The sequence below is a fragment of the Artemia sp. Qi Xiang Cuo genome, chromosome 18 (genome assembly GCF_049724085.1).
Source record: "Artemia sp. Qi Xiang Cuo chromosome 18, ASM4972408v1, whole genome shotgun sequence".
In the NCBI taxonomy this organism is placed as follows: domain Eukaryota; kingdom Metazoa; phylum Arthropoda; class Branchiopoda; order Anostraca; family Artemiidae; genus Artemia; species Artemia sp. Qi Xiang Cuo.
Genome location: NC_142811.1, coordinates 22,239,035 through 22,264,961, shown reverse-complemented (window position 1 = coordinate 22,264,961; position 25,927 = coordinate 22,239,035). Strand labels below are relative to the sequence as shown.

The following is a 25,927-nucleotide window of genomic DNA, read 5'->3' as shown; positions in this document are numbered from 1 at the left end:
CCAAAATCAGACATATAGTTTTAAGAAGGGCGCTAGAGCTTTGAATCTTCGCTCAAATGAGCCTTCGCTTAACATTCTATAATCAATGGTTTGGCATGATTACCCCTTGGAAATGAAAAAAAAAAACTAAATAAATAGATAGACAACGATCGACGACAAAAAGTTTTAAGGGAAACGCAAACTTAGTATTTTGTAGGCTATATACTACTACTACTACTACTACTAACAACTCACCGCACCACCAAGCCACCTGAGGCCAACACAGCTACGCACGCTCCTCCACCCCAATCTATTCAAAGCCTCCCTTTTTATACCCACCTAGGAACTTGAAATCTCCCGTAAAGGTTTTTCGGACATGTTTTCAGCCCTAAACCATCTTTGTATCCGTTAAGGCCCCTCCTGTCGCATAAGAATAGTGCTCTGCTACATATAGGAGTTTGAATGCGCATTCCGGACCCATTTTGGGGGTATCCAGGATAATTTTTCTGCCTGGGTGTTAAGATATTCATTAAACTTGAAAAAAGACATCGCTTTTAATGATGTTTTTTTTTTACACTAATCAACACTAATAATTTTTTTTCTCCATGACCACCTTGCCTTTTCTATGATGAAATCAATAATGTTAGGAGAAAAAAAAGTTTTGACCAGGAAAAAATTGGTACAGAAATGGTTTCTTCACCATCCGGACCGGAAAAAAAATGCTTAACAACACATCAAAAATCTAAATCTCTAGCTCGATGCGAAATTGTTTTTTTTTAATGCTTTTTTATTTATTTTCTCAAAAACCGGGAAAAAAATTAAAAACGTAAACTATAATGTTTTATACATCTTTTTAGATCAGCTTTTGGCTCTTAATTCATTTCTGATACTAATTTCGTTACCTGACCAAAATAAAAATATTTATCAGCAAAAAGAAAAAATGGGAAAAAAACTGTGTCTTTGGGGAAAAAAAACTCTTACCAGCGTCTATCAAGGTCTACTACGGAATAAGTTTGTCGTTCTTGTAGTCTTTTTGGCTATGTAAACGAAAGGCTTAGAAAAAAAAAGACTAAACAACAATAAACAGGAATGACGAAACACCTCAGCGCCAAACACCATCAGACAAGGTAGGTTCTAACTTAATGTGTTCAGAGAAAAGCTTTTATCTTATTTTTCAAATATATAAAAATTGCACATCATCAAAATGTAGGAACTAGATTTTTCATCATCACAGTTAACTGTTATTCTTCTTCACCAAGTTTTTCTTCTTGAAACTTCGAATTGTTGCACGAGCTTCCCTTACAGGTACGGCAGGCTATAGTACACTCAAGTCCGTTTTTCTTACAGGTACACTTTTCACTATCACAGCCGTCAATACGACACGAGCATTTGATAATTTTCAGCAGCTGAGACGGAGCGGCAGGGAGATCTGTTTTTATTGGCGCAAAAACATGGTTATCCTGCAGTTTCCATCCCAGGCGTAAAGGGTCTACTGGGTTCCCGAGCCAGATTTGAACTTGGCAGTAGACACGTAGCGAGTGGTACTTCGCTGTTGCCTGAGTCGGTGGCAGGTCTTGTGGATGCACGAAAGTGATGGCAGTGCTCACTTTTCTCTGAAAGATTAGCTTTCTGGCAGTGTCCAGGTTCGAAACATCAGGACAACCGTACAGTATCAACAATGCTCGCTCTCCTGCTGCCACAATATCGTCAAGCGATGCGAGCTTGTCGCCAAATATAGTAGCGCTGTCCCTGAAACTCTTGTTGGAAAGTATCAGCTGAACGGCTTTGCCCTTTCCTATTCCGTAAAGGTGAGAGGTTGTGTCACAACCCAGCACGGCATGACAGAACGGTATCAGATTGCTGACATCTGTTCCTAGCTTCTGCTTCATCTCACTAATAGCCCACGCTGAACTAGTCCCCCCAAACCTAGCTTCTGGTTATAAATATAAACGCCCGGAACGCGAATCTGATCGACTGATCGGAAGAACCAAGATGTCAATATCATCAGCAACCACGATTGTGTCTGTAAGACTAGCAGCTTCTATGGCTTTTTCTACAATCAGAACGTCGGCGTCTCCTTCCGAGTGCGAAAATTCGGAAACCAACGGCTTCCAAATGGTTGCCGAGCAGCTTCAGGAAACGTCCTTTGTTTGTCTTACATGAAAGAAACTCTTCTTTCTTCATGCACATGGTCATCTCTTCGGTGAAAAAGACTTGGCGGCCACCCATCCTTGCTCGACGTAAATGGGTAGCATCTTTGATTGCTGGACCACCTTCATATCCGTCAAACACAACTATTTCACTAGGGTACCTTGCTTGTACGTAATGGACGTATGAAGCAAAGATGACCTTGAAGGTTGACCCTACCTTCCATGGAACTCGATGTAGAAGAGAACCACCATCCAAGACGATGTTACACGCAGAAGCAGGTCTTGAGGGTGACTGAGTCTCAATCCCGCAAGCCTGAAAGATCGCTTTTGCAAGCTCTGGCTTATTTGCTTTTCTCATAAGGCCATCGCTTTCGAAAAGAGAAGGAGGAATCGTACAAAGTTCGTACTTGAAGTATTCGTCTTGGAGGTCAGTTCGTTGGGCTACTATTCTTAACCGCTGGAAAAGGAGCGCCGGATCTATGTGCGCTACCACAGAGGACCCCGCCTTTTTGGCATTCATTAGGGTCACTTGGTCTTTTTTCTTGAAGACTTGCTCCTTCAAGGTTTTTTCCGTCATCTTACTTAGAATCAACTTTCCAGCCACATCGGCCTCGTCAACATTAACATCTTGGGAAGAAGTTATGCCGTTGGCAATGTTTCTAAGCTGATTGTCACCTCTGAGCGGAGAAGATTCTCCGAAGTATCCGATGAGCTTCTGGGTCTCGTCGAAGTCACGCTCCTTTCTACTGGAACTCATGTCGCGGTGCTGCTCACTTGTCGAGTAACCAATTTTTGTCAAATTTTGCATCAAGAGGTTGATCTCCAGGCATGCTGGTCTTGACAGAACCCAAATGGCTTTCTGCTGTTCTGTCATCCCACCTCCAGGTGTAAGAACGCCCAATGTTTTCATATTTCTCATATACTCCTGCTCGATGACAAGATCTGTCGAGAACGCGACCCAGCGTCGCTCTGATTTTCCAATAGTGTGATCTACGTGTTCAAATGCTTCGAAGATTTGTGGTTGACGAGTTTGGAGCTTAGACACCTCTTGCTGGTATATACAGACAGACTTGACATAGAGATTATGTCCAGATGCTGGTAGAAACGGAAGCATCTCTACTGCAGATTGTAGGTGCAAATCCCACAGGCCTAGTCTCTCGGCACGTATGAACTTAAGCAGTATCCCAACCATGTCAAGATACTGAAACCAGAGCTTCGCAGTTATCTGAGTCAGCAGGTCTTGGCGTCTCTGCTTGAGAAAGTTTTCAAGTTGCTTAAGCTGGGGATCATGACTGAGATCTTCGGGTGGGAGGTATCCATCCAGTACGTTAGCGAAGACAGTAGACATGTCTAGAGACGTCAACATCGCTTGCTCTTCTTCGAGGAGATGAGCATAAATGACCGAGATCACGAGAATGTGAGCTCGAACAGCTCTAGAAATCGCTTTTCCAGAAAGAATGTGCGGCACTGCACCAGTCGCGTATACCAATTCCAGAACCTCTTTCAGAGCAGAACCTTGCATGAGGTGTCCTATCCATCCGACGAAACTCATCATCAAATGAAAACCCCCTAACTTGAGAACAATACTACTCAGCTCATTCGTCGTGTCGGACTTGAGGATCTTCATAGACTTCCACCAGAGCGGCTGGTCAATGTGAGAACGGGTGTGAATCCGTAGGTTCTGCCTTGCGAAGCTACAAAGCGCAAGGTTGAGTAAAGGCAGGATTCGTTGCTAGACGGGAGGTCAATCATGGGCAAAAACAAGACGCTTGCCTTGCTGCTAAGGTTTCCCGTTTCATGATGCATTTGGTCAGAGAAAACTGACAGCATGAATCCATTCCAGCTCGGCCTTGGGACATTCAAGAACCCGGTAGCTAACCAGAGCTGATCGAGTGAGGCATACGGGTCGTTGAAATTTTTGCCAGGGATCTTCTCATATTGCACCTTTGAAAGCACTGTCTCACTTAAGCGGTAAGGGTAGATGGGAATTTTTCCTTTTTGGGCTACTTCATCTAATGAAACTTAACTCTCGGAATGGGCGATCAGCTGTTACTGAAAGGAGACATGACTGTTGCTAGCAGACCCATCCCATGGAAAGTGTTTCTTCCGTCCATCGTGTAAACATCGTAATCTGCATTATCAGCTACATGCTGCACAGCATGTGCGGAGGTAACTCCTGCAAGGCTAGATTCATCATGGACTGATGCACAGCGTTTAAATTTCTGGACTTCAGCAGAGGAGAAGCAGAATCCATGGCTGTGTAAAGTGTCAATAAGAAATCTGCATTTGAAATGGTGATCCAGTTTCACTGCTAAGCCTAGTTGCAGTGGACAAATGAGGGCACGCGGGCGAGCTGCTTGAACGATGGAATTGACAATAGCAAGCATTTTGAAGGAAATATCGGTTCCAACGAATATTTCATCTAAGAACACCATTAGGCTATGAGGTAGAGAGCCTTCCAGCTGTTCTCCAGAAGAAATCTGCTTTGCGGTCATATATGATTCCTTCTGTGCTGGCAGTCCTTTGATATCACTTTTGATAATCTTTGTTGCTGCTCTAATAAGCTTGATTTTCTCACTCTCTTCGTTATTGGTTTTGTCCAAGTAATAAAAATTATGGAGTATCGCTGACACTTTTTCTTTGAATGTCGCTACGTCAGCCTTACCGTCAAGAGTTGCAAATACTAGCTGGTCACTGAAATATTCCAGAAGCTTGCTCTTCAAGTACTTGTTAGAGTACGGTTCAAGGTCTGTCCCATTCAAAAGCTCTCCCATTTTAACAACAAGTTCACTGACTGTACACTGTTCTTCTCCATTTTCTTCGAAAAAAGTAGCCAGCTTCAAAAAAGCCTGATATCTTTCATCGTGACCTGGCCTCCCCCTTTTTTGGACGTTTTTTATCTGGCTTAGTATCTTCGAGTATTCCAAATAATTCCAGAGTCGCAAATCTGGCTGGAAGGCTCTTATTTAATCGGAACATAGAAGAACAGGCTGCGTGATAAATGGCGTCAACTGCGTGCAGGTCTGACACTGCACATATTCGTCGGGAAACTTTATTTGACCAATCATCATCACGGTTTTTGCACACTGCCTTTATACTCTCTTCAAAGTCTTTAGCCCGAACCTTGTACCACTCTTGTCCTTTTCTGTGGTTAGTGTTGAGATTTATCCTTGTAGTGCAGAAAAAGCAACACTCTTGGAAGTTGAAACTTGGAGTCCGTGATTGGAGTACCACTTTTTCTGCTTCTTTCTTTTCTTGCAAGGTTCGTCGTCTCTCATTCTCAATTTTCGACAGGTATATTTGTTTGTGAAAGTCTTTCTGCAAGCAACATGGACTTGGTTCCCTGCCTCGACAGAGATGCTGGTACCTCTCGTTTTGCTAGCTTCATTGATCGCCGTAGCTCCTTTTTCTGCCAGTACCAACAATTCTGAGGTGTCTATTGAACGTTCACAAAGGGGACATAAAACTGCGGTCTCCGCCATCTAAAAAAGAGAACCGGGAATAAGTGAGTATAAGTAGTATAAGTAGTATAAGTAATAAGTGAGTATAAGTATGGGAATAAGTAGAGCTGTCGGTGAATGTTACAACGAAAACCTTGATTCTGAACCGAAAAATCTGTAGCTAAACCCTCCCCAGTTCAGATAAGTTACTAAAATAAATGAACTGTCAATCTTATTGAGGGCCGGCGTCGAGTATCATGGGTGCTTTAAAGATTCTTGACCAGGGAAATCTGACAGTCATATCCGCGAAAGGGACCGGCGATAGTCGATAGTACTCTCGCTTCCACTAGAGAAATAGCTTTTTCGTTCCGCCTAGCGGCGTTGACCGTGCTGCACTCTAGCGACTTGTTTGCTGTACTTAAGTTTTCTTCAGACAGATGGCGCTGATAAAATATGTGTCAGAAAAGAGAGGTAGGACGAGCGTAGAGTCTTCTTTCCTTTCTATATTTCCTTCCTCCGATTCCTCTCCGCTTCCTAGTAGTTAAGTTACAAAAGCATCGGCAAGAAAAACAAACAAAAACGCACCTGTGTTAAATCTCTGCTCGGACTCCAAAATACTTTCCATCTGAGGAGTTTTTTTTGCAGATAAGTGGCTCTACAAGGCTCAGCAGACTGAAGCAACTTTGAAAAGAGTGTAAGATCGAGGCATGGTGTAACAGAAAGTGAATATCAGAAGGGACTTTCCAGCTGGTTGAAAATGTCACCAATCAAGCTCGGTAGGAAAAGAAATGGATTCGGAACGCCGGTAGGCTATTTGTTCAGATGAGGAAAAATGGACCAAAAATTCGTGCTCCTCTTCGAAAAATACCCCGTGATCGGGTGTCGCTTAATTTTTTTTTTTTTTTTTTACTTCATACAAAAAAAAAAAAAATAAAATAATTAATTTATTAAAAGTGATGTTTATTTATAATAAAAGAGCACAAAAAAAGTCGTTTATTAAAATGGAAACCATCAATAAACTACTTTTCTTTTAACGGTTACTCATTCTCGGATTCTGGCAATACCTAAAAAATAGGCGCAAAAAAAGTGAAAAAAAGGGAATTTCGCAACAGCATGGAGATTTAGATTTTTGATATGTTGTAGAGCTCTCTTTTCTGAACACAGTGGTGCAAAAATAATTTCTGTACCAATTTTTTCCTGGTTCGACCATTTTTTTCCGTATCTTTCCCCTACTATAAGAGTTCCAAATATGGATAGGTCCTTTTATTAGACAGTGAAACAAAACTATAAACAAAGACTCTAAATATTTCGATGACACAGTCGGTCATCATCATCAGTAGAGTTAATAACACATCAAAATTAAAACAAACTGTGTTTATACTAAACAAAATACTCACTTCAGGGTCAAACCAAGTTACCAGTCCATTGACTTAAAAAATTTCCCTAACTGTTCTTGAATTTTGTAATACTGCGTTAAATAAAGGTGTTACAATTTTCTTCAAAATTGTATGTCAAAGCAGGTTCCCGGTCCATTGACTTAGAAAGTTTCAGAAAAATTGAATCAGAAAGATGGCCATAAATATGCCTTCTTATGCAGAGATCCTCTTTAAAGGTAAAAAAGAAGGTGACACTAGACTATATAGTCGAAAACGGCAGTGCTAATCTCCGTTTCATGGCCCTTCAGCCAGGGAGTACGATGGGGACGTGGGGGACAGACAGAGTTCCTCTTTGGTTGTTAAACTGCAGAACGGGTTTTGATCTTGGGTCGAATGTTTATTGGAAGTTAGAAATATCATATGTACTGACTCGCAAATTTTTCGTAAAACTGGAAAAACTAAGCTTAAAAAACCTGGAATTTTTAATGCCAGAATATTCTTCACTTATTTTTGGCCTGTGTCAACCCTTCCCCCAAAAATTTTTGTCCGACTCGTAAAAACGTATCAAAAATACATATAAACAAGTCTTTTATGCGTTTTCAAAGTTTTTTTTGTTAACACCCTCCCCCCTTCGAACACAAATCCTGGATAAACCCTTGATCTCTTTTGTAAAGTTCACAGATGAAAAGTCCAAATAAAAACTTCAGTCGAGAGAAATCTTAAAATTGTTTTTCTCAAAAATAATATTTTTCAGCGAATGTCTTATAGCTCTAGACGGCCATTAGATCACTGTCGCAGTGGTAACTAATTTTTAGTCTTCTTCTTCTTGTCTAGTTTATTGTTTATTAAGGCGTATGCTCTAAATTTTCGTGTACTAAGGTGAATTCGATGACAGTATCCGTCTGTGAAAAGATTGCAAAGATCCAATGAAGGGGTGTAACAGACGGTGACGGTTTGTAATTGGTTTGACGGTTTGAATTGTGTACATACATTAAAAAAAAAAGATACTTGCTAATAAAATTAATCTTTCGTTTTTTTTTATCAACCTATTTTTGTGTTCATAAATTTTTTCCAATATTTCATCAACTGATGACAAAATGAGTAACTGATGAAAACTGATAAGAGAAGGGGCTCAAGTTTTCTCTAAGGAAAACACAACGCCATCTATTGCTACTTAATTAAGAATGGTCTAAAAACTAAATTATTTCTCTACTATCAGAAAATTTAAGACAGAATCCAAATAAATTTGGACCTTCGATTGAAATACAGATTTATAAATTGAAGTTGAGCTTGTTTAAAATTACTCTCCTTCTTCTGAGTACGGCTGATCTGCTAGCAACGCTAGTAATTTTTTTTTAGGTCTTGTTAGGCTTATGTGAAAGCGCTTGAGTTCTCATATTCAAACACATTTTTCATATTCAAAGCAAGCTCACTTTCCATCTATTAAAAACGGGATTTCAATTAAAGTCCTTGGGCAACGAGGAGATCAATCAAGTGGTCACTTACCAGGGTAGTATTATTGTTAAAGACGGTGGAAGCAGTGAAGATGTACAAAGTTCATAATCAATGCCCAGGGTGTTTATTCATAGTTGAAATTTTGTTCGGAAGAAGAGGAAGATAAGTCCGTGAACTAAGACTAGCAACCTTATAAGAAAATTAAATATTTTCTTGTGAATTATTATCGCTTCTAATCAGCAGTTGTACCAAACCAATCCTGCTCAACTCATCCTCAGGGCTATACTGTGGTGTTTCTCCTCTCCATAGTATAGTGCAGTCGGTTTGGTATCATTCTATTTTCCCTTCTTTTTTTAGTTTTTTTTTTTTTTTTTTTTTTTTAAGCTTTTTCCAATAGGCAATGTTTTGAAGTCGTCCAAAAAAAAATTGCCACCAGATCCCAAATCAAATTCCAGTGAAAGTGCCATAGTGAAAGATACCCATCTTGGCTGGTCAAGCACACTATCTCAAAGTTGAAATGATAGCTCCAATTCCGAGAATAGGACAATGATAAGTGTAGGGGCTAATGTAACCATAAATGATGATAATGGGTTTCAAGATGTCCTCTCTAGAAGCTCTAAAAAAAAGGAAAAAAATCTCCCCAATCAAAAGCATTTCCCCTCTCCCTGCCCAAGATACACCCTCCAAAAACAAAGGAATTTACCTTAAAATTACTCCTACTACCCCCTTTGAAATAAAAATGATCACTGCAATAAGAGTTGCAATTTTTAAATTGCTAAAATCAATATTCTCTCTTAATATTAACCGTGATGGATCTCTGCTAATAGCTGTAGAAGATCAGAAATCAGCAGATATAATAATTAACCTAAAATCCCTTCTGAATACCCCAATTATTGCATCTAATTGGAACCCAAAACAATCACCAACAAAAATAGTAGTTTATAACGTTCCCCCAGAGATATCCACTCAGGAGTTAAAAGAAGGCCTCTCAGATAGGGCTGGAAACACAATCCCAGTTGAGGATGTTACCCAACTTGGCAAACCTAACGCTAATGGCCTAAAAACTAGTAGATTCTTCTTATTCACACTGAAGGAAAAAATTAGTATCCCAGAAAAGTTATTCCTATTTGGGCAAATGAAACCACACAAGGAATACAAACCTAAGCCTATCCAGTATCAGAAGTGTCACAAACTGGGACACACGACAAACAAATGCAATGAAATTCTCCGAGAGTGTAGTAATTGTAAATCTTTCTATCCTAAAGAGCTGACAACTTGCAACAACACTCAGCCTACATGCATCAATTGCAAAGGCCCACATGAATCTACAAATAAATCATTATGCCCTGCATACAAGAAAAGGGCTCTAAACTCCAAATATCAACAGAGAAGGCCATCCCATACCCCTTTGCAGCAATGGAAGCAAATACTGCCCAACAATACCAAATAAAGCCTGTAATGAAACCAACCAAAACCCCCAATGCATCAAGCACCCCATATAAAACACCATCTTCTAAGCCCCCTAGCTCAAATCCCTATCAGAAGGAATCACCAAGCCAACAAGCCTCCTTGTCCGGTGAGATGAGGTCAGCCTGGCCCCCCTCCCAAGCAGAAACACTACCAGGAATCAATCCCCTAACCAACAAACAGGATGCACAACCAAAAATGCAATCCCCAAATATATGCTTATTCATTCTAAACTGTAATGCAGTTCGGACCATGAACATACATCAACTACAGAAAACAAAAATCATTGCAGAATTGGCAAAAATCTACACCCCAGATGATATGCTCATTCAAGCAAAAAAAGATCTTGCTTTACTTTTAACAAAGCTGAACATTGAGACACAGTCATATGAAGAATAAATCAACAACACAACATATATCAATACTCCAATGGAATGTAAGATCACTCACAGAAAATAAGCTAAATGAACTAATATCTTTTATGAATAATAATTCCATTAATATTGCTTGCCTCCAGGAAACTCATTTAACCCAAAATCAACAAATTAAGTCTCTGGGATATGCTATCCTCAGAAAGGATAGATCTTCAGAGAGAAAAGGAGGTGGGGTAGCTTTATTAGTTAAAATCAATATAAAATTTTGTTGCATCAATTTTCCAGATTTTGCAAATGATGTTGATGTAATTGGTATCAGTGTTTGGCTGAATAATTTAAAAACCTACATAATAAGCTTTTATAACCCTAATGGCCAAACTACAGATGCCAAGTATTTCTTTAATTATATAAATAATTCTAATATGTTGAAAAATATCATTATTTGTGGAGATTTCAATGCCCAAAGCCTTTTGTGGGGGAATGAACCAGCAAATAAAGCTGGTAAATTCACTGAGTATATGACTTCAAATATTAATGAATTAGCTGTTACTACCCCTCCAAACCTGAATACATATTCCAACCCCAAAAGTGGCAGATTCTCCACAATTGACCTACAAATTGTGTCATTAAATTTTTTGAACAAGTTACATAAATAAAATTGATAGTCTATGTATTGACCACTTTGCTATAGTTTGCTCCCTAAATGAACCTGCTGAAACTTTATCTCATACCTCCAAATATATCAACACTAAAGCAAATTGGTCTGTGTTCCAAAGTAAGCTAAATGATGAAATTACAAGTTTCACCCAAAGTTCATGCATTTCTAACACAACAGTTGACACACATGCTGAAGCCTTGACATCTTTACTAATAAATACAGCTAATCATGCTATCCCCAGGACAACCCCTAAGAAAACATTCCCTAAACAAATTCCCAAAGCATGGTGGACAAATGAGTGCCTAAATAAATGGAGGATAAAAAAGGCAGCTAGGACAGAATTCATAAAAAAAACCATCACCTACTACATATGTAAAAAAATTAAACACAGAATCGAATCTAAAAAGGATAATAATATATAACAATTGTGCATACTTGTATAATTCTGTAAACAGTCTCTCCAGACAAACACATTAGCCAACTACATGTTTAATAATAAGTCACATTTGTGGGGAAAAGACTTCATTCAGTACATTGCTGTTTTAGCTTTTACATAATAATACCCATTATGACAATGATAATGAAAAAGCTAACCTATTTGCAACTCTTTTTGTTAATAAGCTAACATTAAATAATCAAAGCAAACTGTCCACAATTCCTATGAACCCAAGTTACCAACCACGCCCAGGATCCGAGTACATAACTAATCCATTTTCAATCCAGGAATTGAATAATGCAATACATCATATTAGGACCAAAACTAGCAGCAGCTATGACAATATACACCCTACGTGGATAAAGAATCTCACAGCTTCATACAAACAAGAACTGCTAAATTGTTATAATCACGCTTGGGCATCTTCTAGGTTCCCCAATATATAGAAATGTTCGTCCCTCCTACCAATCCTAAAGAAAAATAAACCAAAAGATAACCCTGAGTCTTATAGGCCCATTATGATTACTCCTGTGATGGGGAAAATAATGGAGAAAATGATCTATCACAGACTCCTCTGGTATGTTGTAAAAAATAATATGATCCCTCACACTCAATCTGGATTCAGGAAACACCACTCCTCAACAGATGCTTTCATTTTGCTAACAAATGGAATAAATGAATCTTTCTCAAAAAATAATGTCCTAGTTGCAGCTTTCCTAGATTTTGAAGGGGCATATGACAATGTGAACCACCAAATCCTTTTAAAAAAAACTTGCAAACTTTGGAGTACCCCCTAATCTAGTATCTTTTATTAAATCCTTCATAGAAGTGCAAAGTTTCATTGTTTGTGTTGGTTCAGCCTCTTCACCCCAAAAGACAATAACCAAAGGCCTACCTCAGGGAGCAGTTCTCAGTTGCCTCCTATTTGCCTTATATCTCTGGGACATGAACCTACCCCACACGAATCTACAATATGCTGATGATCTGGTGATTTGGTCATCTGGCAACACCTTTCAGATAGCACAGTCAAATCTGCAAAAGTCACTTTTCCAGCTTGAAAAATTCCCTCAACATTCAGATTTACCCATTGCACCACACCAAGTCAAAAATAATCCAATTTCACCGGAAGCGAAACCATGTTAATGCAAAACTAACTCTAAATAAGACAACTATTCCAGAAGACAATCATATTAATTATCTAGGTCTCAATGCTTGACCAAAAAATTAATTTCCACCTCCACATTTCGAACGCAATAAAAAAAATGCTATAGTTAAAAAATTATGATAAAAAGACTTCTTTCCACACCCAGGGACTCTATGGAAAAAACGTTACTCTAGTTTTATAAATCAAATATAAGAACCCATATTATTGACTATGGGTTCATATTGACTATCGGCTATGGTGCATATGCAAAGACCCAGATGCACAAAATTAAAACAATAAAAAACGATATAATATGTCTCATATTTGGTCTTAGGAAACCCACAAGCACCAAGTTTCTGCTTATGGAGAGTGGATTAACAACAATAAGGGAGAGACGTAGGTTTCTCTTGACAAAACATCTTACAAAAATTGAATCAAATAGCTCACACGCATTACATAATTGGTTAAGAAATCCAGCCATGTATAGAGGCATTGCAGATGAGTATGCCAATATTCAGAAGAAGTTCCCCATACCAGCAAAGTCTATTGCACCCACTGTCCCCCGATCCCCCCATGGAATTGGTCTAGTCCCATAATAAATTATGACTTCTCAAAGTGGAATAAAGATTTAATCCCCATTGCTTTTGTCCAGAAAAAAATTGCAGAACTTAATACAATTACCTATAAAAATCACTTCCAAATATTTGTTGATGGGTCAAAAATGAATGAGAAGGTTGCAAGTGGTGTTTTCCTTCCTCACCTGAAAATTGCAATGGGCGAGAGACTATATAATAATTTATCTATAATGTCTGCTGAGTTAAATGCCATAATAACGGCATTAGAACACCTTAAGGAAAACCAACCTTTGATTGCAAATTCAAATAATATTATCATATATTCCGACTCTTTATCAAGCCTTGAGTTGCTGGCCTCAGCTCCTCAATATAAGTTGGACACGTAGTGGATGAGGCGAAATTTCCAGAATTTTTCGAAAAGTTTTTAATCGATCTAGCTAACTGATGGCGAACCATTTCATGCTGAAAAACTGCATCTTCGTACCGAATTACATATTCGGTTGTTTTTTGTTCAATATTCTCTCCAGACTAAATTTATTGCCGTTTTTAAATATTTCCTGTAAATTTTCACAAGATTTTAAAACTAAAAAGCGACTGACACCCATCTAATTATTATTATTATTTATTGGAAAACCCGTCATACAAAAAAAGGAAAAGACGGAGCAATAAGCAAAACAACAAAAAAAAAAGCAATAAACATAAACTTAGGAGTTATACATGTGGTTTGTAGTGACGAACGCTGGGGCTAAGATCTAAATCAGCTCTTGGAACAAATTACACAAAACGAGAAAGAAAAACACAATTATACACTGCTCTGTAGGTACGCGATATGTTTCTTTTCTTTTTTTTTTTTAGGCTCCTAGATACTGAACAAACATAAATAATATGAACATCATTGCATCAAGCCATAATTGGTAAAAAACAAAAAACAACCAAACACTAATTACACTAAGCGCGAAAACAAACACCTAAAAAAAAAAAACCACAAAAAAAAAAAAAAAAAAAAAAAAAAAAAAAAAAAAAAAACACAACAAATACATCTTAACTAATGGGTTAATACTGACGACCAGGGATGATTCAACTTCATTAAACGGGAATTATAAGCACTAATTTGCTTTTCCACGGCTATAATGGGGTCAGCAATGCTGAATTTTCTAATCAAATAAGAATTGGGCGTCCAAGGGGGAAAACGTAAAAGATATTTTGCGAACCGGAAGAAGACTGAACGAATTTTTGACTTGTCAGAAATTGTGAGCATTTTCCAAAACGGCGATATGTACAGATAATGTGGTGGAGTGAGAGAGTTAAAAAGTTTTGAGAGAAGATGGCGGTTGAAGCGTAACTTATTAGATACAAAAGAAGCATATGATAACCTAGCTCTACGTTCAATGTGAGCAATTAATAGTTGTTGCGTGTGCATTATTGGAAAACCAATGGGAAGACCAAGGTAGGTGATATGATCTACTGGTTTAATACTATTATTTCCGAGATGAATATCCCTAGGCGACGCTTGCTTCCAGTTGAAGAATACAACTTTGGACTTTTCAGCATTGAACTGAAGACCTAGTTTCGTATACTCAGATTGTTGCGTTGCGAAAATCTCGCTTATGCGCTTGATAGTGTGGCTCAAATTCAAAATATCGTCTGCATAACATGCAAGAGATAAATCAAGACCGGCAAAGATGAAAGATGTGGGAACAGCTGACTGTGCATCAAGAACTATATTATTGAAGATTGAAGGGGAAGAAACAGCACCTTGACGGGTACCTTTTTCAACATTGACAAAAATATTAGGGGTTGGTGCATAGACTTGAGAGCCCTCAACTTTAGCTAATGGGTGAAGTATTAGGCGAACATTAAGACGATAATACATGTCTCGAAGGGCTCTGATATATGAGGGGCTCACTCCACGTTTTGCTGCATGGAGTAGCATAGCGGCGTGAATGATAGAGTCGAACGCTTTACGAACCTCATGCCCAGCCAACACGAGAGTTTCCCTGATGCATCAGCATCGATCAATGCGTTCGCGACAACCGTCAAAGCGTGGGCACAACCGAGACGTGGCTGGAATCCAAATGGGTAAGGTGGAACATAGCATTTCGTGTTCAGATGGTCAATGAACAGAAGTTCAAAAAGCTTACAGAAGGTAGTGGCCACTGTTATAGGGCGGAAGGACGAGCACTGGGTTGCGAGTTTACCTTTCTTTGGAATTGGAGTGAGATCTCCAATTGAGAAAGAAGACGGTATAACTCCTTGGGTAACAATCATCTGCATCAAAAGAGCAATATGCTTTACCAGCAGCTGGCTTCCATGCAGAACGTGAAGAGCGCTGATTTTATCGATGCCAGAAGATTTCTTGCGCCTTAGGCGTTGGATTGCTCGCAGAACAGACTCAGCTGAAACAACAAAAATTGTCGGTTGGACACCTAAACAGAAATTTATCAAGCTTATCTTCATATTCGGACTGTAGGGCGGCATCTGGTGGGGAGAATTCAGCAGAGAAGTATGAATTCCATTCGGAATCAGGAATAACTTGAGCAGATAGGTGGGCCCCAGGAGGATCTCTTGATACATTTCTTCACATGGAAGGTTGGTACAGGGAAGCTTGCCGGGATGTCCATTCATCTATTTGGTACATATGTATGCATATTTCTCTTGCATACTTTTTTTTAGTAGATAGACAAATTTCAGAAGTCAAGCCAGAGTGAGGATGCTCACACTCGAGCCACACATAGTACCAATATTTGGATTTTCTCCAAGCTTCAACTAGGCTCGGATTACTGGACCAGTGCTTTGTGACACCCCGACGTATACATTTAAGAGGTATACTGGCTTTTTCTGCGCATCGCAGAGCATGGCAAATTTGTGCAAGATAGATATCTAGCAACATCCGTATTTCATTTGCATCAACTTGCGGATTTTCCATGAGCAGCTGGAACAGAACATGAATTTTATGAAGGACATAATTAGTTACTGCAGCAAAAAGGTCATCTTGGATATTTTCCCAGTCCCTGTAAAATTGGGCGTGGGGCTGAAGTGGTTGTGTAGTGGGAGTAGACTGAGCAGAGGAACAATAAATAGATGCAGATATTGGAAGGTGGTCTGATAGTTGGAAATCAGTAACGACGTGAATAGGTGACACTTGGAGATTTATAGAAGAAACTGCATGGTCAAGGTTCGATACGTGACTTGAATGGTGTGTGTAAGTGTAATCAAGATCTTTCGGCAATATCCTAAGCCAATCGTCAAAAATACCAGACAAAATAGAAGTACGCAATAACGAGGCGTCAGTTAAATTATAGTTAAAAGCTGCTCTAATAATACAGCACTTATCTAACTGGCAAATCTTTGAAAGGCAAGACCCTAGTTTGTCACACACAAAAATAAATAAAAATTCCGATTGGCGAGTACAGTAATCTGTCGGGAGATAGACATTTACAACAATATACTCTTCTATAAGGATTGCAAGAAAAAAATCACATGAATCAACAATACTCGACCGGCACGAGGTCCTAACAAGCATCGCAATACCACCCGAGGGGCGGCCACTAGAAGCGGATCGTTTAGCGGGCACCGAATAGCTAGTAAAATTATTGTCAATTTTCAGAAGGCCTAAACTATGACTCGTCAAAAAATGCTCTTGCAAGCACAATACGTCACAATTCGAAAGCAAACCTTTTATCACAGGAATTTTTACTAAAAGTCCACCATTAATATTCCACGAAAGTACAGCTTGCGTAGTAGTAGACACATCCATGTCATACCATGGGCTTTGCTAGTTGACTGTTGTTATTAGGACACTTTACACTGTTACAAGTATGGCCAGTAACTTTACATTCTAGACATAAAATTTTTTCCGAACACGGAGAGGCACTGTTTGAGGTATGATCGCATGATTCACAGCGAGAGCAGAGGGCCGGATTAGAGCACTGCAAGGCCAGATGCCAAGTCTTATGACATGAGAAACAACGCTTTGGGAGATATACAAATGCTTGTGCAGAAAGCTTTTCGTAGCCAACTTTTACAGAAACTTTTATGAACTGTTCCAGGTTTTGTTTTGACTCAAAGTAGACCTTGAACACTCGGCACTTTCCGCACTGTGAAACTTTCACGCAATTTGGTACAAGAGATTTTATTTGATTCTCATCGTATTGGATCGGTACACCTTTCAGGATCCTTATAAACAGTGGGGATTTCACACTCACCGAGATGCCTGAGGTACTGTTTTTAGCATTCTTGGCTATTTTATTCGCTGCACGCTTTGACTTAACAGCAAGTTTCCGTTCTCAAGTCGATTTTTTAAGTTCAGTTATTTCACCTGAGGCCTCAGGGCAAATTTTATCGATGAAGTCCTTACGAGAATTAGGTGAGGTCAGGTTTGAAGGACAGTTTTTTAATACAACGGCAAACGTAGGAGCTGGGGCAGGGTTAATTGTTATGTTGGTATCAATTCTAGCTGGCCAAACAGGGCCAGAATGCGTCGCATTCTCTAAAAAGCCGTCAATTTTCCGAGAGAGTTCATTAACTTTCGAGACTAAGGTAGCCGAGACTGCCTCCCCGATTGTTGGTGTTTCAGAAGGTGAGAATATAACAAAAGTGGGAACAGGCAAATTATCCTTTGCTGCCTGATTTAACTGTTTACAAATGTCAAATACATTATCTTCATCCTTTGCATTTTTCACACACCGGCTCTGAATATTCAGCTCTTTATACAGAAACTCTTTAGCACTGATAATAGTACCATGATAAAAAAGACTTACAGCTTTTCCAATAATCAGATCAATTTTCGCACCATCAAGCATAGATCTCGTGACTTAGTTCAGTAATGGGTTTAAAATAATCTTCCTATTTTGGTCGGTCATTGCACAATCCAATTATCATAGCCAGGGACAGTCGAGTAAATTTAAACAATAGAGAACAGTGTCCTGAAGACGTTTCTTTACTCTAGCATCAGATCTTCACTTTAATTGTAGGTAAATTTCACTATTCAAGGACTCTGTATACATGTATCACAATATGAATGCACTCTAGAATCTGCTGTCGAGAATTATTATAGATGACGCTATTTTGCTTCCAAACAAAGAGCATAAATTAGTAACAATGTTATAAGGCAACTCCAGTTAAATAAATCTATTCTTCAGCACAAATTATATGAGAAGAATTGAAAACTATGTTTTCTTACTGTTCCTGGGATCATATAATCCAAATCGAGCACAACCTTGGTTAAAGAATCAAACTATTTCCATATAAATTTGACTTATTTCAAACTTGGTATTTTATTTGCTTCCACTGATTAGAAATATACTTCTTTTATAATCTCACCAAATACTGATCGATACTTTCTCACTGCGGATATTCGGCTTTTATGTTCTTCGTTCGGGTTTCACGTACAACTTCTAATGCTTAGATTTAACGTACAAACCTATTTTTGTCACCAGCAACAATTCGAACCAAAAACGACTCCTTTTATAGCACCTAGGCAGTATTTCGGATATGAAAAATAACCTTCAAATGACTTTCGACTTCAAATCGTATAGTAGCCAATCTCCAAGCTTGTAAATGAATCCCGATGGTTTTAGGCGTTCAGAACGCCTAATTAGTCTCTGAACGCCTAAAACCATCGGGATTCATTTACAAGCTTGGAGATTGGCTTCTATACGATTTGAAGTCGAAAGTCATTTCAAGGTTATTTTTCATATCCGAAATACTGCCTAGGTGCTATAAAAGAAGTCATTTTTGGTTCGAAATTGTTGCTGGTGACAAAAATAGGTTTGTACATTAAATCTAAGCATTAGAAATTGTACGTGAAACCCGAACGAAGAACATAAAAGCCGAATATCCGCAGTGAGAAGGTATCGATCAGTATTTGGTGAGATTAGATGGGTGTCAGTCGCTTTTTAGTTTTAAAATCTTGTGAAAATTTACAGGAAATATTTAAAAACGGCAATAAATTTAGTCTGGAGAGAATATTGAACAAAAAACAACCGAATATGTAATTCGGTACGAAGATGCAGTTTTTCAGCATGAAATCGTTCGCCATCAGTTAGCTAGATCGATTAAAAACTTTTCGAAAAATTCTGGAAATTTCGCCTCATCCACTACGTTCACCAGACGGCTACCACTTGTTTCCTTGGTGATTCCAAGGAAATAGGACACCACTATGCATCACTAGGACACCACTATGCATCACTTCAGTCGAGATATCAAAAATTGGCTTTATTCGCTCCTAGGCTGAGTGGTGACGAATGGTGTTGCTGGCAAGGAATCCATAAATCGCCGAAATGATGGGAAAATGAGTTAGCTTCAGGTGGAAGATGCGTTGAATAATACCTTTACTTTTGTAAAAACATTTTTTAAAAAGAAAATCCTCACTTTCAAGCTATGCACTAAAAATTGACAAGCTTTTAGCCGCAACAATCATTAAGCATTCTTTGAAGACTCACCTTTCGTTCGAAATTTCAAACATTCCTCCTAATAACTCACCCTTGTCTTGATTAATTTAAGAAAACTTTCTACGAAAGAAGTTTTTCAAAGAAAGGTAAAGAGCTACATTAAAACAAATATGAGCAGAAATAAAGTCAAATAGTCATCCGAACTTGAAACTATCATAGATCACCACCAATAAGTCAATAATACCCAAAAAGAATATAAATTACAATAAATAACCGAGTCAAACTCAAAACGAGCAGAAACTAAGACGAGTAGGGCTGTAGCCCCCCGTGCATTCTAAACACCAGAACATAATTTGAATTCTACTGAAAAAAATCCTTATTTCCAGCTGTATCTTTATTTCTCCTAATATAGAAAAAAGAAAAAAAAGTCACCATTATAACCAAGATTGCTGAAAAAAAACAAATGAATGTGGATTGACAGTTTATTACAGACGCTAATCTTCGTTCATGAAAAACTTAATAACTTTGGATGTAAGAAAGCTAAAAAAGAGAAAAAACGTAATTAGTATTTTTTTTTTCAGGAAAGTGCAAATTATTTTCCGTTCTTTAGAAGGCACGCGAGGCGTTTTCTAAGATGTTCTAAAGACGTTCTCAGATGTTCTTAAGTCATTTCATTAATATGCTTACTATCTCTAGACCGTTAACCCAATTTGGACTTTTTGAAATGTGTACAATAACAAGAAGACTAACAATAATGATATCTATGAAACACCGAGCAAATTATAAGAACACACTGTCATTTATGCTTGTTTTTTTGTGTATCATTATTGCTTTAACATAAATTTTCTGTAATTGTGTGTTTGGTAGAAACACTTTAAATATAATTATTTCTAGAAAAAAAAATCTGACTACCCTATTTCTATTCTTAACTCTTTAAAATAAGGAATATTTTAGTTTATGATAGATATTTTAATACTTTTAGGCAAATGTGTATTTAACATGACAGGTCATAAAGCATCGATCCAATGTGTAAGCTTTTCACCTGATGGCAGATTTCTGGCATCTGGTGATAGAGATGGACATTTGCATATTTGGGATTTGGCACATGAAGCTGCACCAGTTGCACAACTTCCTGCACATGATAGTGTCATTTATTCTATCACTTTTGGTAGAGGAGAGGGAAATGTCATTGCTACTGGTAATTTGCTATCTTTTTCTTGTTTGGGTTGCAGTTTTGCATTTAATCAAGCTGTAACATGATGCTCCTTGCCCAGTCCGGCATGGTAATTTTCTGAAAATGCGGTAATTTTCTATGTTTTTCTCTTTTTCGGTTGCAGTTTTGCATTTCATCAATTCTGCGATTATCGAAAGATTGTACGCAGCACTAAAGCAGAAAAAAAAAACAGGACGAGGAAGATGTGTTTGACTTTTTCTAGAAATTAGTATGATATGATATGATTTATTAACACTAAAAGCCCTACTGGGCCATGGTTAACACACAATACACTTCAAAAATAATAAATGAAAATATTCTTATTATAAACAAAATAAAAATAAATTTAAAGAAAATGATCTCTATGCTTCATGCCCAGTCCAATAAACCCCTAAATTCTTTATCCTCAAAAAATTTCTATCTCTTAATATATTACCCTCCCATTCCTCCCTTTCGAACCACCCCGGAAAAATTTCCTCTCTCAAACCTCTTAACTCCTTACATAAACATAAAAAATGAACCAAATCATCATTTTCGTCCCCACACGTCCCCACGCAGCACTTAAGCAGAAAAAAAAACAGGACGAGGAAGATGTGCCTGACTTTTTCTAGAAATTAGTATGTGGACCAAAAGCTTAGTGAATAAGTGTTAAGTGGTCATCTTTATGAGCAATGATAAGCCCCCTCAGCATATATATAAGATAAGATATTTATTTCAAAAAATTTCTGTCACAACCCCCAAAGGGCCGAATTCGTATTTTGGAGTCACAAAACCAAAAATAAAATAATTAAAAAAAAAAAAACACAATAAAACTGGCAAAACAATGACAAAAACAATAATATCAGAATGGCAGAACCGTTCATTAATCAAAAATATTAAGCTGCCAAATGTCAGAAGTTGAGAAGATAAAAACTGATAAAACTAAAAAAAGAGTGAAACAAAATATACGTTAAAAAAGGTTTAAAAGAGAACACATAAAAAAGGGGAGGGAACAAAAGAATCAAACGAACATAAAACATGGGTTTCACCAGTACCAAATAAAAAAAAGAAGAAAATGTATATTGTGAAAGAGTGGCTTGGATAGCGTAGATGTGTCCTCAGGCTGGACGAAGAAGAATTGTATTCAATAGCTCTAAAAATGAAGAGAACTCCCCATCCTCTTAATTTAAATCTGTGTTGGTATTATGTAAAACAGCCTAATTGCTTTGTAATATCTCGTGAGATGGCCAAAGCAGGACCTTTAAACAGGGTGGGATTGAGGAAAACATTTATTAGTGTTTCAACCTCGGAGAGCACATACAGTGTCTAAATCTCATACAACACTGTTAAGAGCTTTTGGCAGTACTAGTAATGTCAGTGTTTTGGAATCAGTTACTTTCACAATCATTAAGACTGTCTTCAACAGGATTTGATTGCAGAACAGGCTCCTCTCCTTCAGAGTTAGATTCTGGTTCAGCTAACCGTGCCTGTTCTGGAGCCCCCCCCCAAAAAAAAGAAAAGAAATGAAAGTCCTGGACATGGTCCTAAGGATTATATATCAATTTCTATCTCCACCCTCCCATCATCTCTCCCTTAGGTAATGCAATACGATTGCCCCTGATTTAAACAGGAGAGTAGAATTTTTAATTTAACTTCTAATTAAAATCCGTAATTATCAACGCGGTAATTTGGGAGGAATTTTCCTAGAGGAGGAAGAATACTCCGTGGGGGTATTTTCCGGGGGGAGGGTAAACGCCAGCTCCCCGGGAAAAGACGGCATGAATTCAAGATTTCTCGGAGATGTGGAATTTAAAATAAAATGAGGATATTGATTCTTCTTTAGCCCTCCACATTGTTGGAAATCCAGATTATACGGTTCTTTTTGATGAGGTAACTTTAATATCTGAAGCAAATGGCATTCCATTATTTGTTAGGAAGGCAATTAAAATTAAAAAAAAAATCTATAAATATAGATCTTGCATTAAATAGAGATGTTGGAGATATTCCTATAAACCCAATTTACCATAACTTAAAATTAAAGGATTCAAATAAAATTTTTCTTCAGCTTAAATTGAGATCATCATACCACACTTTTAATGAAAATTAGGGCAGTAGACGAGCTAAGTCAATCACTAAGCAGAGAATTCTTGCCCAATCTAATTGGTAAATAGTCTGTCATTAATTCTGGAATGGATTTTGGTATGTTTAATTCAAAGTTGCTTCTGCTTAGTTAGAGCTAATTCACAAGGTTAGTTTCCTTATTTTTTGAACATTGAAGACGGCTGGGCGGAAGTCGGTGACGAAATATCTGCCTCTATAATTTTCGCTTAATTTTTTCCGCTGGCTGACATTACCCTCATTTTTCTCGGCTATTTAATTTTTTTTTGTTGTTTACTGTATGTCAATCCTGCTTGTAGCCCTTTCTGTCTTGAACAGTTCATAGAACTAATGTAATTTTATTTCAACTATTGTTTCACCATTTTAAAATTATAATTACCCGTACTATAATACACTTTATCATTCTGATAACAAGAGATCTAAATCAGACAGACGGCCTTTTAAACCGTGGAACACATCTATACACAAAACAAAGTCATATTCAACTCTTTCTGCAAGTCTCTTTGCGCTTTTGGGGTCTGAAAATTGCAAGGCCTCGTAAAATACGTAAAATACCGGTAAAATACGTAAGTTACATAAAATTGGTAAAATACGAATTTTATGGGGGTCCGTAAAATTAGTGTAAAACACTTAAAATACCCAATTTTACCATGAACAATTTTACCAGTTACAACACTACTCTTGATCGAACTGAAAATAAAAAACGAAAACCGGTGACCATATCTTGTCGAATAGGGCTCATCAGAGGTATACCGATGAGATATATACATCAGTAGGGATATACTACGCTTACTAAAGCTATAATAAGTGAAAGATTGAGATGGCTAGGACACGCTCTGCTGATGAAGGATGACAGATTGTCCTTGTCGGCCAATTCTCTAGGGCCAAACGAAAAGCAGGTCGTCCTCGAATGGTGTGGGAGAATGTCGTGAGAAAAGCTTAAAGGAAGTGGGAACTTCTTGGGAGGGTCTAAAGAGGGAGGGTTTGAATAAATATGGAAGGAGGAAGATCGTGCGTAGCTGTTTTGGCGTCAAGCGGCTAGGGGCTGCAGTTAGTTGTTAGCTGTAGTAGTTGAGATATACTACCAGCCTTCATGGTCAATCGTTGCTTAAGTAAATTTAAATAAATTTAAGCTTTATTCATATAAAATAAATGTAAGCATAATGTTTGTTATCGTCAGTCGGTTATCAAAAGGACGTATCTCCATAATTATAAAATTTCAGAATAGCAGAAAAAAACCTCACAAATTTTTATTTCCCCTCCGGTAACCGTAAAATAAAAACGAATCGATATGTAAAACCAAAACGTATCAATCCGTTTTTGTTTTACGGTTATCAGACGGGAAATAGAAAAGTTGTGAGGCTTTTTTCTGCTCTTCTGAAAGTTTACAATTATGGAGATACGTCCTTTTGATACCCGTCTGACATTATGTAGAATAAGAACACTTACTGCAACAGTAAGAATACTTGTTACAAAAATCACAAAACAAGAAACAGGATATGAGGCAAAAAACAGAAAATTAAGTAAATCGAAAAAAAAACAAGCAAATTGACAAACATATTTGACACCACAGTAAACCGATTTATATAAAATAGTGTGCATACCAGCCTACGCCTAACTAAACGTATGTTTGGTAATTTTACCATTTCCTGGTAATTCTGGATTCACAAGCATGTTAGGTGGTTCTTTTCCGCTCTTCAGCAACCCTATAAACAAATGAGTGCTGACCAATTTTGTTTTGGTTTAAGAGAATAATTCTCACAAACATTTTTTTTTTTATTTAAAATGATAATTTTTTTTATTTTAAATTAATCTATAATTTAAAGTAATATTTAAAAACAAAAACAACTTCAATGTGTCTAAAACTAGGTTATTGTTATCTTCAAGATGTAATTTGCATGGAGATGGGGCTGTAAACTCTGCTTTACTAGTTTCTATGCTTTTGAATGCCGGGACCATGCTAAGAAGACACGCAGTTAAATATGTTATAGAGATTGTTGCGTGTTAATGATTCTTTTCATGCTATGCCTTCTTAATTTGACCAGCCCTGCTAATCCAAACTAACGTTATAGCCTAGGATTATTACCTTAATTTTTCATGAAGTATTACATAGCAGTTTAGTTTTTGGGAGTAAAATCCTTTGTAGTTCTTATTCTTGTTATTTTACTTGTGGCCGGAATCTTGTTTCTATATCTTTGGGCTTGAAACCTCTAAAATTTAACTATCCTTTTGATTCCATGACATAAGGTAGTTTTATTCTCCTGGGATAACATTCCCTCTGGGAATATTGGTTAGAATTAAATTTCGGCAAGAAAGAAAAGCCCCGACACTTTCTAAGTCTCAACATCATTAACATTAGTAAATGCCTACCAAAAGTTTAAATTTCAGAGAGAAAATATGCGCCAATTAATTCGGCTACAGTGATTAATGAGGGGCTAAGAAAAATTATTTATGTAAAGCATATTGTATTATTAATATGTTTCCTTTTTATCGGATTAAAACGATACTTTGTATATAAAAATCGCCTTTGCTGATTGATGAATTCAACTACGTTTAAAGAAAACAAGAACCATTTCTAATATCGTACCAATTACCAAAGGAAAAGAGGAAAGAGAAAAGATCAGCATTGTAGACTATTCAACAAACTGCTCCTGATGAATCATTGCTCCTGCTGTTGGTCCAGCATTAATAGAGATGGGACTCTTCGCCTCAAGTCCGAATGGTCTCTTGCAAGCGTGACTGCTTCTAAGAGATCAGTAATGATCATGGAGAAGTACTGGGTGAGACTGTCTCTCAATATGTGCCGAGGCCGTCCGCACTGGTGCTTCCAGCCACGTGCAGGGGAGTTCAAATAGAATAGTATATTGATGGGAGTTTTTGCTGGTATGCGGACTAGATGACAAAACCTCTGTATGACTCGCGTGGCAAGCTACCGAGAGTGGGGAGGGGGGTCAGTTGGGTGCTCGAGTGAAAGTCGTACCACCTGATCTTTTTGATTTGCCTCAAGAACTATGTTTAGGCCACATCTATGGCATCAAGTACAGAAGCAGCAGCTGGCCAGGCCTCGCCACTATAAAGCAGAAAACTGTCTCTTATTAAAGAAAGACCCAAGAATGGAAGACGGCATCAACGACTAAAACACAACTTTGGCGGTCCAGAGACAGAGCTCTT

At 37.8% G+C, this 25,927-nt stretch overlaps 2 protein-coding genes across 2 annotated transcripts in view; one reads left to right on the top strand and one right to left on the bottom strand.

Annotated features, from left to right (window-relative positions):
• Window positions 1-25,927, bottom strand: part of LOC148941329 (transcription initiation factor TFIID subunit 5-like) — a 279,459-nt gene that overhangs the window by 108,199 nt on the left and 145,333 nt on the right.
• The window catches only part of LOC148941331 (transcription initiation factor TFIID subunit 5-like), a 46,707-nt gene that overhangs the window by 15,163 nt on the left and 5,617 nt on the right, over window positions 1-25,927 (top strand). Inside the window, exon 4 of the mRNA XM_089104011.1 lies at window positions 20,429-20,644. Within this exon, the coding sequence (XP_088960137.1) occupies window positions 20,429-20,644 (216 nt within the window). The remainder of the gene's footprint in view (window positions 1-20,428; window positions 20,645-25,927) is intronic.